The 14,823-nt window shown below is 45.3% G+C and overlaps 3 protein-coding genes across 3 annotated transcripts; 2 read left to right on the forward strand and 1 right to left on the reverse strand.

Moving 5' to 3' along the window:
- Window positions 1-508: 508 nt before the first annotated feature.
- IL334_004859 (uncharacterized protein) lies at window positions 509-7,817 on the forward strand (the record flags this gene model as incomplete). The annotated part of the gene is made up of 17 exons (XM_062936574.1): window positions 509-873; window positions 1,140-1,478; window positions 1,535-1,596; window positions 1,647-2,467; window positions 2,522-3,631; window positions 3,677-5,164; window positions 5,222-5,294; window positions 5,349-5,684; window positions 5,735-5,972; window positions 6,032-6,502; window positions 6,558-6,702; window positions 6,766-6,849; window positions 6,901-7,123; window positions 7,180-7,278; window positions 7,335-7,452; window positions 7,515-7,647; window positions 7,722-7,817. The coding sequence occupies 17 exons, from the start codon at window positions 509-511 to the stop codon at window positions 7,815-7,817; spliced, it is 6,201 nt and encodes a 2,066-aa protein (XP_062792625.1).
- A 587-nt stretch (window positions 7,818-8,404) lies between these two features.
- On the forward strand, window positions 8,405-12,279 carry IL334_004860 (uncharacterized protein; the record flags this gene model as incomplete). The annotated part of the gene is made up of 12 exons (XM_062936575.1): window positions 8,405-8,480; window positions 8,623-8,654; window positions 8,780-8,934; window positions 9,030-9,568; window positions 9,629-9,948; window positions 10,020-10,421; window positions 10,481-10,759; window positions 10,922-11,190; window positions 11,248-11,352; window positions 11,429-11,716; window positions 11,801-11,919; window positions 11,999-12,279. 12 exons carry the CDS (start codon window positions 8,405-8,407, stop codon window positions 12,277-12,279), a joined length of 2,865 nt encoding a protein of 954 aa, XP_062792626.1.
- Window positions 12,280-12,657: 378 nt separating this feature from the next.
- On the reverse strand, window positions 12,658-13,950 carry IL334_004861 (uncharacterized protein; the record flags this gene model as incomplete). Its single annotated transcript, XM_062936576.1, has 4 exons — window positions 12,658-12,961; window positions 13,068-13,193; window positions 13,306-13,611; window positions 13,673-13,950. 4 exons carry the CDS (start codon window positions 13,948-13,950, stop codon window positions 12,658-12,660), a joined length of 1,014 nt encoding a protein of 337 aa, XP_062792627.1.
- Between the last annotated feature and the right edge of the window lie 873 nt (window positions 13,951-14,823).

Genomic DNA, 14,823 nt, shown 5'->3' on the forward strand with positions numbered 1-14,823 from the left:
TGATTGATTGATTTCATAACATTATCAGTATTTCTTCACAGTTGACTGTCAAAAGAACACCTCCCCTCCACCTTTACCGGAGAATTGCTTCCATGTCCGCTTTCCAAGTGTGGCCATATGTTTCCCACGTGGTGTCCATAAAGGATGTATATAGGCTCGTGCGTTTGCGAGTTATCCGTAACTTCCACCCCTTTCCTCTCACAGACTATCTCATCATCCCCCTTTCCTACCTTTCCTTCTCCCTCTCTTTTGCATCTCTTTCATCTCTCTCTGTCTCGACCCTTCCCCCCTCCTCATCAGCAGCTATCACTCTCGCCTACACCCATGAGCTATACTCAGTAAATCGCGCTCTTCACGAGTGAGCTTATAAAGTATTCACACCGATAATTCAAGCGCAACTGAAAGCGATCATTCAATCAATTACTGTGCCAACCCATTCTTCGCATTCATCCCACCGATAGTATCAAAGTGGGAGAAAACGTTTCGTATCCTCACCTAAGTTCTCTCAATGAACGACGAAGGATACACATCTACACAACATCTTGGATCGACATCTCAACCGCATATCTTATCTACAAACGTAATCCCGACCACTGGCGGAATACAGAGTTCCTTGGGAAATACCGAAAACGATCGAAATACTCCTCGTACGACTAGAGGAAGACAGAGACGACAGTCAGAGAACGAACAGCAAGGGATTGGATCACACAGCAGCACTACACCAAACCTCACACGTCGATCAGCCAGATTATCAATCAGTGGTAATACCGCTTCCTCAGCTGCAGAATTGCCCGGTCCAAGCTCCAGCAACAAGGGGAAGAAGAGGGTTCACATCGAAGAAGAATCCACAATAGCGGGAAGTAGCACGAAGAAGTGAGTCTCGTTCTATCCTGCTAAACCCTTGTAATACATATACTCAGAAAGAGAAAAATGAGTCACACTGCTTATTCGACCTCATACTCGATGTGGATGTTGTCGAAGGGCAATGAAAGGAGGCACTCTCATATGATCGAATCATAAATCATTCACATCCCGTCATTCAGCGAATTCACTGTCTCCGTAAATTCTGGCTGACAATATATATTTCACTTTCCTCCTCATATTCACCTTCTACGTCCTCTCTCTACCCAAACGATCAGATCTCGACCCTCGTTGACCAATCCTGCTTCCTCATTAAACACAAAGGAAGCACCAGCAACTCCCACACATTCCGATAGAAAGGGCAAGAAACGAGCAACACGATCTCCCTCGCCCGCCATTACCTTTGATCCCCTTACATCATCCGGAAGATCCGCTATCAAAGGTGCAAAGAGAGCGTCGATTACTTCTACCGGCAGTGCGCGATACGATCTAAGACACAAGTCCGAAGAAGAAATTGAAACTTCTCCGTTAGACGTCACTTCAAAAGGGAAGGGAAAAGCTAAAGCGGCACAAGCTAAAGGAAAGGAGTCAGCTAAAAAAATGCCCAAGAAGGCGATGTAAGTGAAAAATCATACCGTCTGGGAACACGACTGAATATTCCTTGCGTATATAGTTCTAAACAAAAACGAACTACCGCAGGACCTCCCAGTGAGAGGAGCAAAAAAGGCGACAGCTGTAAGTTGAAGGCCTCCTGGTTGTTTGATCCACTGCTCATGTCATTGTAGCTGCTAGACACCTTGTCGACGATCACATGGACGAAGACGACTCCGCTTGGATAGACGAACCGAGCGGATCTCTTCGCGGCGGGGCTCTGTCAGGTGCCGGCGCTGATGAAGATGACAATATGGAAGGCTCTGACCATGACGATGAAGACGACGACGAAGAAGACGACGACGACGATGACGAGGAAGGTGTTAATGCTACCGAAGGAAACAGAGGGGGATCAGGTTCAGGTGGAAACGCTTACGATCGACTCTCTCGTCTTGCCAATGAGACCGGTTTACACCTTGATGAAGCTACAGCCGCCGCCATTTTTGGCGGAGGATTCCGTGCTTTTGGCGGCATGATGTCTGGTCTTTCGAACCGTTTCAAGAGACTCAAGAGTAATCTACAATCGAAGAAGGTTGCCACTCGATTGAATGCATTGAGAGAATGTAGTGAGTTGCTCTTGGTCAGCAATGAAGATACTCTCGGTGGTTCATTTTCTCCAAACTCTTTCGTTACCGAGTTCATCGCTATTCTCAAGGGCAAACCCAACATCGACGTCAACCAAGATAGTGGAGACGAGGATCAGGGCTTAGACGATATGGACGAAGATGCTCAGCTCGCTGCAGCTCTTGCTATGAGCTCAGGCGGGATGATGCCTTCTATGGGCGGAGATGAAGATGACATGGAATGTCAACTGCTCGCTTGTAGATGTCTCGCCCATTTGATGGAGGCACTTCCAGGTTCTGGGCATACTCTAGTTCATCTCGGCGCTGTTCCTGTTTTATGTTCGAAACTTGCAGAAATCACCTATATCGAGCTGGCTGAACAAACTTTGAGCGTGAGTTCGCTATTTGTCATGCCTAGAAGAACAGGTTACTAACGAAGAACATAGACTCTGGAGAAGATCTCAGCAGAGTATCCCGCAGCTATAGTTCGAGAAGGTGGTCTTGGTGCTCTCCTCAACTATCTTCCGTTCTTCTCTACAAATGTGCAGAGAACGGCGGTAACTGCAGCTGCAAATTGCTGTCGGAATATATCAAACGAACACTATGCCAGAATCAAAGAAGTCTTCCCGACTCTTCGTGATACACTTGGATCTGGAGATCAGCGACTGGTCGAACAAGCTACTCTTGCTGTTGTGCGAACCATCGAGTCGTATCGACATAATGCCGAACATCTGGAGGGTCTGCTTGAAGTTCCAACCGTAGCAGCCATCAACGCTCTTCTCATGCCTTCCGGTGGATCACCTCTGGTTTCACCATCCACTTACACACACCTTCTGAAAGCTCTCACTACGTCTGCTCGAGGTTCCGCCAAAGTTTCGCTCGCTTTCCTCGAGGCTGGCATGACCAGTACTATCTATCAGATCCTCACTGGTGTTCTACCTCCATCGCATGATGAGGATGAACAGGGTGCTTCATCCGGTGGTCAAGGTCTCGCTGGAGGCATAGCCGACATGGCCGTCCTGCAAAACCTGGCACATCGACCGAAGGATCAGGTTGAGGAGGCTCTGGCTCTTATATGTGAACTTCTCCCTCCAACCCCCCACGATGGTGTGTTTGACCTCAAGGGCTATACCGAAAAGAGCCTGGGAAGGATTAAGAAGGGAAGAAAAGCCGATCGATCGGACCGGCCTAACGCGCCTAGACGAAGCAGTAGAGTTGCTGAAGCTGTTTCTGGTACATCAACTGGTCCAAGCACACCGTCTGGCAACAATGCTCCTCTTCCCAGTGACTTCGCGACGCCTACGGCCGGATCCTCCTCGAATCGAGAAGCTGCTATTCTCAACGCGGTGAAAGACACGAACAACCAGATGGATCAACGACTAGAACTCCTCAAATCTAACCCTGAGCTCATTGGAAAATTCATAAAAGCTGTTGTACCAGTCCTAGTCGATGTCTATGCTGCTTCGGTTGTGCTTCGAGTTCGAACAAAGGTTTTGACGGGATTAGTCAAAGCGATCGCTTTTGCTGAACCAGATCAGCTCAGGACTACCCTTAAAGTGAGTTTATGACATAACTTCATCATCCTCACTGATGACTTGCAGTCCGTTCCCATGGCCAGTTTCCTTTGTGCGATCATTTCGTCGAAAGACAATGCAGGTTTCGTACAAAACGCCTTACAACTCGTCGAACTTTTGGCCACTAAGCTTCCTGAAGTATATCAAGCCTCTTTCCTCCGGGAAGGCGTCGTGTTCGAGATCGACGCTCTTGCTGACCAGGAAATGGCGAAGGATAAAGCAGCTAGGGAGGCTGCTTTAGTCAAGAAAGAACCCGAGGAAGGGGATCAAAACACAGCTGAACCTTCCACTAGTGTAATCAACGATACAAGTGTGATTCCCGACGAGCTCAAACCACTCCTCTCTTTGGCTGGCCTGTCAGGTGGCATATCACTTCTCTCCGAGCATCCAAGCGGACCTTCCATTCCTAAGCGATCTTCAGGCTCATTTCTGGACCCCAGTGACTCCAACATAGTGCGAGCTCGTGTTCTACAAGCGAAAAAAGTCTTTGAAATCGGTGGTGATCATCACCAAGCCGCATCTCAAGTCCTCGATGAGATCAGTGTAATGGTACAAAAGCTTTGTCGTACTAACGCAAATGAAGCAGAACTTCGCGACACCCTGCGAGACATCGCGTCAAGATTCTCTAATGTCGATCAAGCCTTGTCAAGCTTCGAGCTACTCAAAAGTGGCCTCGTTGACGGTCTGCTTGAATTCGTAGACATAGATGGCGAAGTCATATCATCTGATAGAAGACCTATGTTTTTCGAAGTCTTCTCCGACACCTCTCTATCCAACCCATCCCCTCTTACTATGCTTGTCAAGCGTTTGCACGAAAGTTTGGGTCGACTCGAGAATTTCGATGTTGAAATCGCTTTTGGCGGAAACACCGACACATCCAGACCATCGGCATCTACTCTAAGCCGGACCATGCGCATCAAGCTACAAGCTGAAGAAGGAGAAGATGTACCCAAACAAGTCAATACGCTTAGCATCACTATACAAGCTATCGCATCCATGCAAGCTCTGCACGACTACTTGCGGCCTCGAGTTGCAGATGGAAATTACGGGTCCGGATTATCAAGAATGTTCGCCGCTTATGCCGCTGGTATGCCCGGAGGTGGTGGCAGCGCGACATCGAGACTGCTATCGGCTCTCGCTGCGGGTAGTGGCCCAGGAGGTTCGATAGGTGGACCTGCTGGTTCCCCCTTCACTGCTACTGGGACCGCAACAATCGGAAATCCGACAACGGCAGAGAAGAAGGCAGATGACGATGTCCAGACAACTGATAAACCAGAAGATGGGGACAAAGCAGAAGCATCTATTGCCAAACCTCAACGAAGACGAAGTGCAAGACTTAGCGCACAAGGTACCGGTGAATCCTCCGCTTCCATTACTGCTCTCGGACCCGTGACATCAACGCCTCCACCTACCGTCGAAGCGGAAACAGCTGGACCTTCGATCTTACCTGCTATGCCTTTGGGGATGGACTTCGATGAAGACGACTATTCTGGGGAAGATGATTACGATCATGAGGTGAGTAGTCTTGAAGCACATCTCATGCCCGATCCTCACACTTATCTTTCGTTCTAGGTCTTTGAAGAAGAACTGGAGGAGGAATTGGCTAGACCCGCAGACACGATTGTCAATATGTCTGTTGCAGCTGGTAAGTCAAATTCTGTCTGGTCGTATCGCAGGATCAAATTAACGGCCTAAGCAGATGGCTCTCGAGTCGAAGCAAAAACTCCAGACGGTACGCGCGTCGCGACTCCCCAGCAACACCTTCCTGCGACTGGCGCTGCTACTGGTTCTTCAGTCGGTGGCTCAGGTACACCCCGAGGATCCTCTTACGCAGGAGCAGTGAAGACTGCGCCGTCAGATTGGCATTTAGAATTCAATATCAATGGAAACAAGCTGTCTTTAGACGACACTCTCTATGGTGCTGTGCACAGAAACCGAGGAACTGCATTCAACGTCAATTCAGTCGATTATGGTGGAATTTACCATATGCCAGTGACGATTAAATATAGAAAGGTGGAAGGTCCAGCCAAGACAGGTAAGCTTACTTATCTGCCCCGTGACGCTATCCTCTCTGACCTTTACCAGATGCTCCGGTCGAAGCTCCTTCTCCCGCTTCTGTTACCAGCACATTTCCTGCGGGTCTCGAGCCTGATACCCCTACATCCAAAATTCTTCGACTTCTACGAGTCGTACATAACCTCACCGTAGAAGGCAAGGATGTCATGGGGACTGCAGATGGCTTACTTGATGAAAATCTGTTCGTCAACAATAAGTTGACTGCCAAATTAACTAGACAATTAGAGGAGACTATGATTATAGCGAGGTAGGCTGCTCTTCCAAGCAGTGTGATAGGAGCGAAGCTGACGTCGTTTTCAACGATAGTGACTGTTTGCCAGAATGGGCTGTCGAACTGCCAAAGCACTTTTCCTTCCTATTCCCATTCGACACACGTTACAACTTCCTTCGGTCGACTGCTTTCGGTTATGGCCGACTTATTTCCAGATCTCAACAAGGCGGCGGTAACTCAAGGAACACTCGTCGGGATGATGTCTCTCACCTGGCTAGATTGGTACGGCAAAAGGTCAGGATATCACGATCACAACTATTAGAATCCTGTGCCAAAGTATTAGAGTTATATGGAACATCAACTGGTATACTTGAAATCGAGTATTTCGATGAGATCGGTACAGGTCTAGGACCAACTTTGGAGTTTTATTCTCTTGCAAGTAAAGAGTTTGCCAGGAGAAACTTGGGTATATGGAGAGATGAAGATGAGAGTAAAGAAGGAAATTACGTCTTCCATCCGAAAGGCCTTTATCCTGCTCCCTTGAGCACCGCAACAAGTGGATCCGAGTGAGTGACAGATCCTCTCATCAGTATACTTGGCTGATATGTTTCGCATTAGCAGCTCGAAAGTCTCATGGTATAAAACTCTCGGTTTATTCACTGGTCGAGCTTTACTTGATACAAGAATAATCGATGTGAATCTTAACCGAATTTTCTTGAAGTTGATTTTGGGTCAACCTGTCAAAAAATCGATTGCGACCCTTAAGGTAGGCTCTTTCAATTCTTGAGATGGGTTGGTATAGTGTAACTGATCCAGGATGATCTGTCAGGCTGTGGACACTGCCCTCGCTCGCTCGTTGGAGAGATTACAAGGTTACCTCTTTGCTAGAAAGGAAATCGAGGCTCTGAAACTCGTGAGCTGGCCGCTCATTGGTAGGAAGGAAAAGCTGACGGCATATTCATAGCCTGCTTCTTCAAGACGAAACAAACTCGCCGCTCTCACAGTCGGAGGCGCTAAATTGGCCGATCTCTCGCTCGACTTCACTTTGCCTGGATATAACATCGAACTCGTTCCCGGTGGATCACATATCGATGTAGATGATTCTAATCTGGAAGAGTATCTCGAGAAAGTCCTTGAAGTGACTCTGGGAGTTGGAGTAGAGAAACAAGTCCGAGCATTCCAAGAAGGTAAGCTATAACGTGGCTTTCGACCGCGTTACTACAGCTAAATATGCCTGAAATAGGTTTCTCGATGGTCTTCGCAGTCAAGGACATGAGAATCTTTTCACCCGATGAACTAGGGTTGTTGTTCGGTAATGCGGAAGAAGATTGGTCCAGAGAAAGTGAGTCAAGCGATCACCGAATCATTATGATCAATGCTGATGTGGGCATCTTTCAGCCCTCGAACAATCCCTCAAAGCCGATCACGGATACAACCTTGACTCTCGAGCCGTTCAAAATCTATTAGAAGTGATGGTTGGATATGATAAAGAGCAAAGAAGACAATTCCTTCAATTGTGAGTAGCTTCAAGCTTTCGTCTTCATTACGCATTTGATGTTGACCTGTGTGTCCTATCAGTATCACCGGTGCTCCCAAACTTCCAATCGGAGGATTTAAGGGTTTAACACCACCATTCACGGTAGTTAGAAAGCCTCACGAGCCACCTTTTAAAGCAGATGACTATTTGCCCAGTGTAATGACTTGTGCACAAGTGAGTCGTCGCATCATACACTTTACACTTGTTTCTACCTTGTGAGGTTGAATACTAACCTAACCTCGATGTAGTACCTCAAGATGCCAGATTATTCCACCAAGGAAGTTTTGGCTTCCCAAATCGAAAGAGCGATATTAGATGGTGGAGGATCGTTCCATCTTTCTTAAGACTTTCTCATTTCCACATTTCATCCATAGCATATGTCGTGTCCATTCTCTCACATTTTCAATTCCACGTATCACACGACAATTGTTCCATGATTCCGTTTCTACGATACATTTTCAACATAAATCCCCCTTTCTCGTCCCTGCCCGTTTCCTGTTATCTCCCGCGTCCGAACCCTTTTTTCCCTAGGCCCAACTGATTTGTTACGATTGATCATCATGATGAAGGAATGAAAGATGCTGTGTAGAGTAGAGTCAATCAAAGTAAAGCATGTCTCTTTCTGTCTCTATGTATCAATGTGACTTATAGCATTAGCTTCTGCGTCTGTAACTGATCCGGGTTATATGTCAAAACTGTGATTTTGGTCGGCCCGGGTATCCACCTAGTATCCACCTGATCCACTTTTTAAACGCGAGCAGATGGATATCCCCCTCATTGAATTCATGCATGTTACACTACTTTCCCTTTCGTTTCATTGACGATATTGGAACTAGATTATCAATCATTATATTAAGCATCAATCTGCTCGTTATCAATAGCAACAACATCAAGATAATCTGCAAAAAAGGGAAGCGGATTGTGGGAGACAATGCCTTTTCAAACGGGTCCGAGAAAAGCAGAAAAAGATGAGAAAGGGAATACTGTTTATCCATGTTTATGGGTTGGTAAGTCCATAGCCTCGCAATCCACCCAGATCATTTGTGGGATTTCCAGAGGAAGTACAATCCACTAGCTGGTGCCCACTTGAGGACTGCGCTCCTTGATTCAAAAGTCGTACCAGCTGATGCCCTTGATGACATCCAAAAGGATGCAAGAAAGCTTTTGGAACTGCTGGACATGTAAGTCTGTGTTTTTACGTATCGAGGTCCCCGGCTTCGTTCGGTTGTTCTTTCCGACTGCCGAGTACCGTTGTTGAGAAAACACAATGTTACCAACTGCTCATTGTTGTCATAACTCCTGTTAGGTTCGACGACACGAGAAGACACATGTAGGAATTACACCTTATGCATGTCCGCATTGCGACAAGAGTTTCAATCGAAGTGATGTGAGAGCAAAACATGTGTCAACGATGCACCCTGAGCGTGAAGCGTTACCTGCAGACGATGATGGGCCTCCCTCGTGAGTATGGGTTCAGGAATTCATCATTCACTGTTGATTCAAGGAGATGACTGACTCAATCCAATCTTGCAATGTTGAAATAAAACATGATATAGTAAAATACGCCGAATGTCAATTGATGAGGATTATTCAAACAGTCGACGTTTATCATCAACCGAATCTTCTAATGATCGTGATCAAAGAAGGTATTCGACATCATCAGATCATCGTAGACCTTCGATCACATCAATAGTAGAAAATCCAGGTGTCATTCCTTCATTTAATACTTTCATTTCACCTTTATCCAATACAATACCGATACCTGTACCTGTTCAAGTACCTATTCCACCATCAAATCAACCAATCACGAATCCCAGTCCCAATCCACTGGATCAGTTATGGACAACTCTGCAAGATCACAATCAAGATATTAATGGGTCGACAGGCTTAACACCAATGACAGCTGCTCTGAGTAGTCCGAATGTGGGAATGTCAAATTCAGGTCCAGCGGGAATGATGATGCCTCCTCCTCCTGCAATCAGTACAGGTACACCTTTCAGTGTCCCTTCAGTCGGTTCATCGAATTCAGGTTTCATAGATCCTGCACATTTAAGTGTAGGCACTTCCACTGGCATGTCGGGAGAGTTCAATCCAGGTGAGTGAAAAAATCGATAAATCATCTTGTGCATTGACTGATAGTTGACCGTTGAGACAGATCTTTTTGGCGGAGCTATACCATCTGGACCACCGATAGATCCATTTGATCCAAGCTGGGAATGGTTCGGACATGTTTTCGGTTGGGGTTCCGATGAGAATATTGATTTGGACATTGGACTTCAAAGTAGCATGTTTGAAAGAGGTGGTGTTGGACCGATCAGTTCAACAGATTCTTTGAGTGCAGCTTGGCTATTGTGTTCCACTCCAAGAGGGGGAAGTCCAGTGAATGGTGAAGATCCGTTCAACGTTAACGGGAAAGGAGGAAAGCCGATACTGGGTATGCCTGATCCCTTTGGTAGAAAAGAAGATAATCCATGGGTAAGTAAAGAGCATTTGGAAATCATTTAGTAAGAATTTTTTAATGACATGTTTATGCTACCTTTCAACAGCCAAGTGTATTCAAACCCAAAGTGCCCGATCGACCACTAACGTTAGCGGGAGTCAAAGCATCACCTCGCGCTTCAAGATCAAGGTTAAATCCCGAAGCGATATCAGAGACATCTAGAAATGCAATGTTATCATTGATCTATTTATCACATCAACCGCATTGGTTAATGCCTGATGTAGACGATTTCCCAGACGCTGAAACAATGTCTGATTTTGTGGATTTATATTTCGAAAAATTCCATCCACTTTTCCCTATAGTACACAAACCAACTTTTTTCAATGGAGATACACCCGCTGTTTTATTGTTATCTGTTGCTGCTATAGGAGCTACTTATGCAGATAAAGAATTTGGTCCTTTGGCAGTAGCAATGTGTGAATTAGTCAGAAGGATGATCGCTTGGATGGTAAATTCCTTTAATCTTTCTAATATCCGGATGTTTCGCTGACCTTACTCGTATATTAGAGAGGGAGTGACCAAAGAGCCAAATTCGATCGAAATACACTGTTAGCTTTCCTACTTCAAACAGCTTTGGGTATAGCTTGTGGATCAAGAGAAATGTATTATCATGCCGAAATCTTCAGATGTTCTATAGTTACTACATGTCGTCGACTTCATTTGCTCAGAGGAATCGGATCGGCAATGAACGATTTATACGCTAAAGAAGAGAATCCGACTGACGAGCAGAGATATAAAGCTTATATGGAAGATGAAACCAAAAGACGATTAGGCTGGGGTGTTTACGTGAGTACGCTCTCTCTGTCTCTTTCTCTCTCCACCCCTCTGTTGCCTGCCTTTCCCCCCCTCTATGACTCTCCTCTACCTCCTTTCTGCCCGCCTTTTAGCGACCTCTCCATCACAATAGTGTCTTCCGGTGATCATTTTGAGCTGACTCCCAACTGCTAGTACGTGGACTCTCAAATGGTCGCTTTGCTTCACATACCAGCTGTCTTCGCTGTCAACGAAGCTGGAATTCATCTCACTTGTGAAGATGTATTGTGGGAAGCGCCAGATGCCGAATCATGGGCAGCAGCAATTGCGAATGGGGAAGCATTGGATCCACATACCACTCGACCCAAATTCCTTAAATTGTTAGCGAAATCCTTATCGGGCGAAGATGTCGGGGAAAGATTGGACGATTTAGGTTGCGCCATTATATCGCTTACGGTTTGGCGGTGAGTGAATACTATATGTCTGATTTGAAATATACTAACATATACTCACTGCGATAGGATGCTACTGGATCAACAAATGTTGCAAAAAGCTTTAGGAGTCGGATTAACAGATAACGGAATGGATAAACCTTCATATACACATGAGGCTCATGTCTTAGAAACGTGAGTCCAGTATCGTAAAACCAACGCACCTCATATGAAGTGGTAAAGCTGAGAGATGAACTTTGGAAAACATTAGCAAACCCGCCCATTTGCTACTCCGCTTAGCTCAGACGGCTTACTTATCGCCGTCACCTACACACTTGAGATTGACTCCAGCGGCATTGTACCATTCTGCGAACATTCAATTTACAAGACCTGGTTTAATGGATCGTATAAGACATGTGTCAGGTAAATATGAACCTGACATGACTACGAAAGGGTCTTTGGGCTGGCTGAAAGCTTGGATGAAAGATGGTAAAGAAGTCAGGAAAGTCCTTTGGCATGCAGGTGTGTTAAATGCACTTCTGGCTGAATTCTCAAGAGGGTGAGTACCGGTTTTCCCCGTTTCCACGGAAAAAATCAGGTGAAACAATGATTGGTAGCTGATTCCAACTTGTGAGCACCTCAGATCTTTCGCGGAGCTGTTTTGGACATTTGATTGTGCACTGGTAGTTTGGGCTGTAGTCAAATACGCTCCTCACCAAATAACCAATACTGGTCTGAGATCAGCTTTATTCGCTGCGAATTGTGAGTATCTCGTCAACTAGACTACATCCATCATAACATACTTCTAACGGACCCCTTTGTGTGATGTGTCGCTGGACAGGGTTTGATACTACTCCACCAAAGTTATGGATCTCACATGGAGGTGAAATCGTTTTCCCTTTTTTGGGTTCGTCAGCCACTTGGACCGTCTCATCTCTACTTGAATTATTCATGAATCGATTAGAATCTATGCCGTGGGGATTGGCAGTCCAGTATCGTTTAGTACTGAACACATTGCTAGAAGCTGAAAAGGCAGGTAAAGTGTTATCCGTTGATGGAGGTAGACCAAGTAAGAAATATGGCGAAGGTAAAGAGAATTATGATGAGAATGATGGACGATGATTTGCCTGAATTTTGTATTGCAGACGAAAGTCGATAAATGTTAATGATCTTCTTTTGAACTCGATTGACATAAGAATTCAGTTTAAAATTGTTGTATTTCGCATTTATCTAGAATGATGTACGAAAGGAATCACCATGCATCCCAAGAAAATCTAGCATCAGAAGGTTTGTGTTTACAAAAATGTGTAAATGGTGACGCACAACAAACGAAACAACCAGAGGCAAGCGGAAATCAAGTACGGTTAAAATGGAAAGCGGACATAACGTCTATATCGTAATAGAATCAGTGTTTACACAAAAGTTCGTTATCCTTACTCTGAATAACATCTCCTGCGAGGAGAAGGAGAGGGGAAGAAGGGGGTGGGGGGGGGACAGGTCTTAGTTATCAAACCATTTCCTAACGTTCCTGACAGGCATTTCTTCCCTATCCGATCCATCTGAAGGCATTTCCGCAATATCGCGAGCTAATCTTTCCAATCTCGATGCAAGCATAGTTTCGACCCTCTGTTCTACCTTGTCATTCGAGGAACCTACAGGAGAGCAGTATATGTAATCACAAGATGCTTTGGTCAATCTATATAACCTTGATCCTGCTATCGATGAATGTGTTCGGTATTCCACTGGTAGAGATTGTGCGAGTCGAACCGACGTCAAAGCTATTGACAGAAGTAATGTCTGATCTCTGCGAAATCAAGATGTCAGCTACTGCTGTCGCGGTCTTTGTTGCGATAATGCAGCCTAAAAAGAAGAGAGGAAGTCGGCAGAAGGCACAGAAAGTGATAACTTACAATTCATCAAATCCTGTTATGTGAGACATTTCAGGTGACAGACTTGCGGTATCCCACGGTATCAAACGGATAATAGCAAAACCGTAATGTTCCAGTGAAGCTTCAAATTTCCCTTGAGCGAATAGCCTATCGTTTCATGTCTAAGTCAGCTTCCGAGTGACATCTCCACTGTGATCGTTTGTCGTCCATCTCATCTTATGTAGGACTGAAAGAATTGATGTAGATAAAAGCTGCTCACTCATTTCCCCTGATCTGTAATACCCTAGCTTCCTGTGCAGCTTTCCTTATGACCTCCTCCTTGATAATCAGTGGCTTTGAATGCCTTTGGGATGAACCATGGAATGTCATCAAATCGTTATATCTTTCACCTAAAATCCTACCAAATATCGTTCTTCCCATCTGAGGACCGTGATTTACCCCTCGAATCAAAAGTATAGATCCAATCACGAGTATCTTCAATGAAGCGAGAGTTGTCTGGCACTTTGAGAGGAACAGTGGAAACAGGGATGAAGATGTTGGGGAGGAATGAAGATTGTGAATAAACCTGTGTCAACCGAATTAGCAACGAGATTTAGAATATGGGGATATAATCGTATACGACCCACATGTCAAGTTGAGCTTTATTGCCTTCAGCCCAACGATGTAAAGTCATATGAGGTTTGGAAGGATATGAAAACCATGTCTCCCATAATTCTTCATCTGTCAATAGTGGTACGATAGGATTTCCGACTTGACCAGGCTCAGATGAAGTTGATGACAATGAAGTCGATGATGGGGAAGAGGGAGCTTCGAGAATTTTCACTTTTGCGCAATCTATCATGGAGAATGATTTGTGGAATGATATGTCACCCTTGGTGGCCGATTTATATAATTGCGTAGTCATTGCTCAGGAATGTAGTTGAAGATGGTTATGTCTAGCGAACTGATGGGACGGTCGAGGACATTTCTCTTGAAAAGGCGATGGCGTTATATACATGTTACAGTTGAAGAACTTGATGATTGTGTTGTTCTGGCTGTATAACCATGATTCGATCCAATCACACCGAGCTAATCCATCACATCGATCTAGACCGAGTCATCGGATGATTTGTCTTGGCTAGATCAGGACGCTGTCTCCTTCTCCCCCACTTTACCCGCTTGATCGTTGAAGTCTGACTGACGGTTGATGGTTGTTCAGGAAAAGGGCGTCCTGCGGTAACGCCTCTGATAGGTGTTTGAATTGGTTGTGATTAGCATGATAAGCGGTGAGAAATGTGCATCCTTTGAAGTTGAGGTACGACTGCAGTGCATAAACCACATCAGAGGATGAGGCTTTGTCGGTGTTTTCCTTTATTCTTCACACGCTTTTCTGATCGAAAGAAAGCCACACACAATGAATGTATTGAAGAGTGGCCCTCGGATCAAACCGAATGCCGCATGTCAGCGTAAGGAGTGATGAGTAGAGAACAATATGAAAAACGCTGAAACGATGATGTGATGTGTCGATTGCCAGGTGAGTGAGTGGATTTGATGGGATCACAGAAATCACACAAAAAGATGTTAAATGTTATAATATCGGAGCAAAAGGACTGTTTCAAGGGTGCAAAGGGTGAAAACGGGAATCTTGCCTGAAGACCGAATGAATGCACAAGAGTATATATGTTAATGGTTTGGTCTAATCTTATACACTTTGCATGTTGCTGGGTCATAGCTCCCAGCTACACCTTCAAGCAAGCTTCGATAGATACGAGTATGTCTAACTACGACTAACTCGAGT

Source organism: Kwoniella shivajii, chromosome 6, assembly GCF_035658355.1.
Source record: "Kwoniella shivajii chromosome 6, complete sequence".
Lineage (NCBI taxonomy): Eukaryota > Fungi > Basidiomycota > Tremellomycetes > Tremellales > Cryptococcaceae > Kwoniella > Kwoniella shivajii.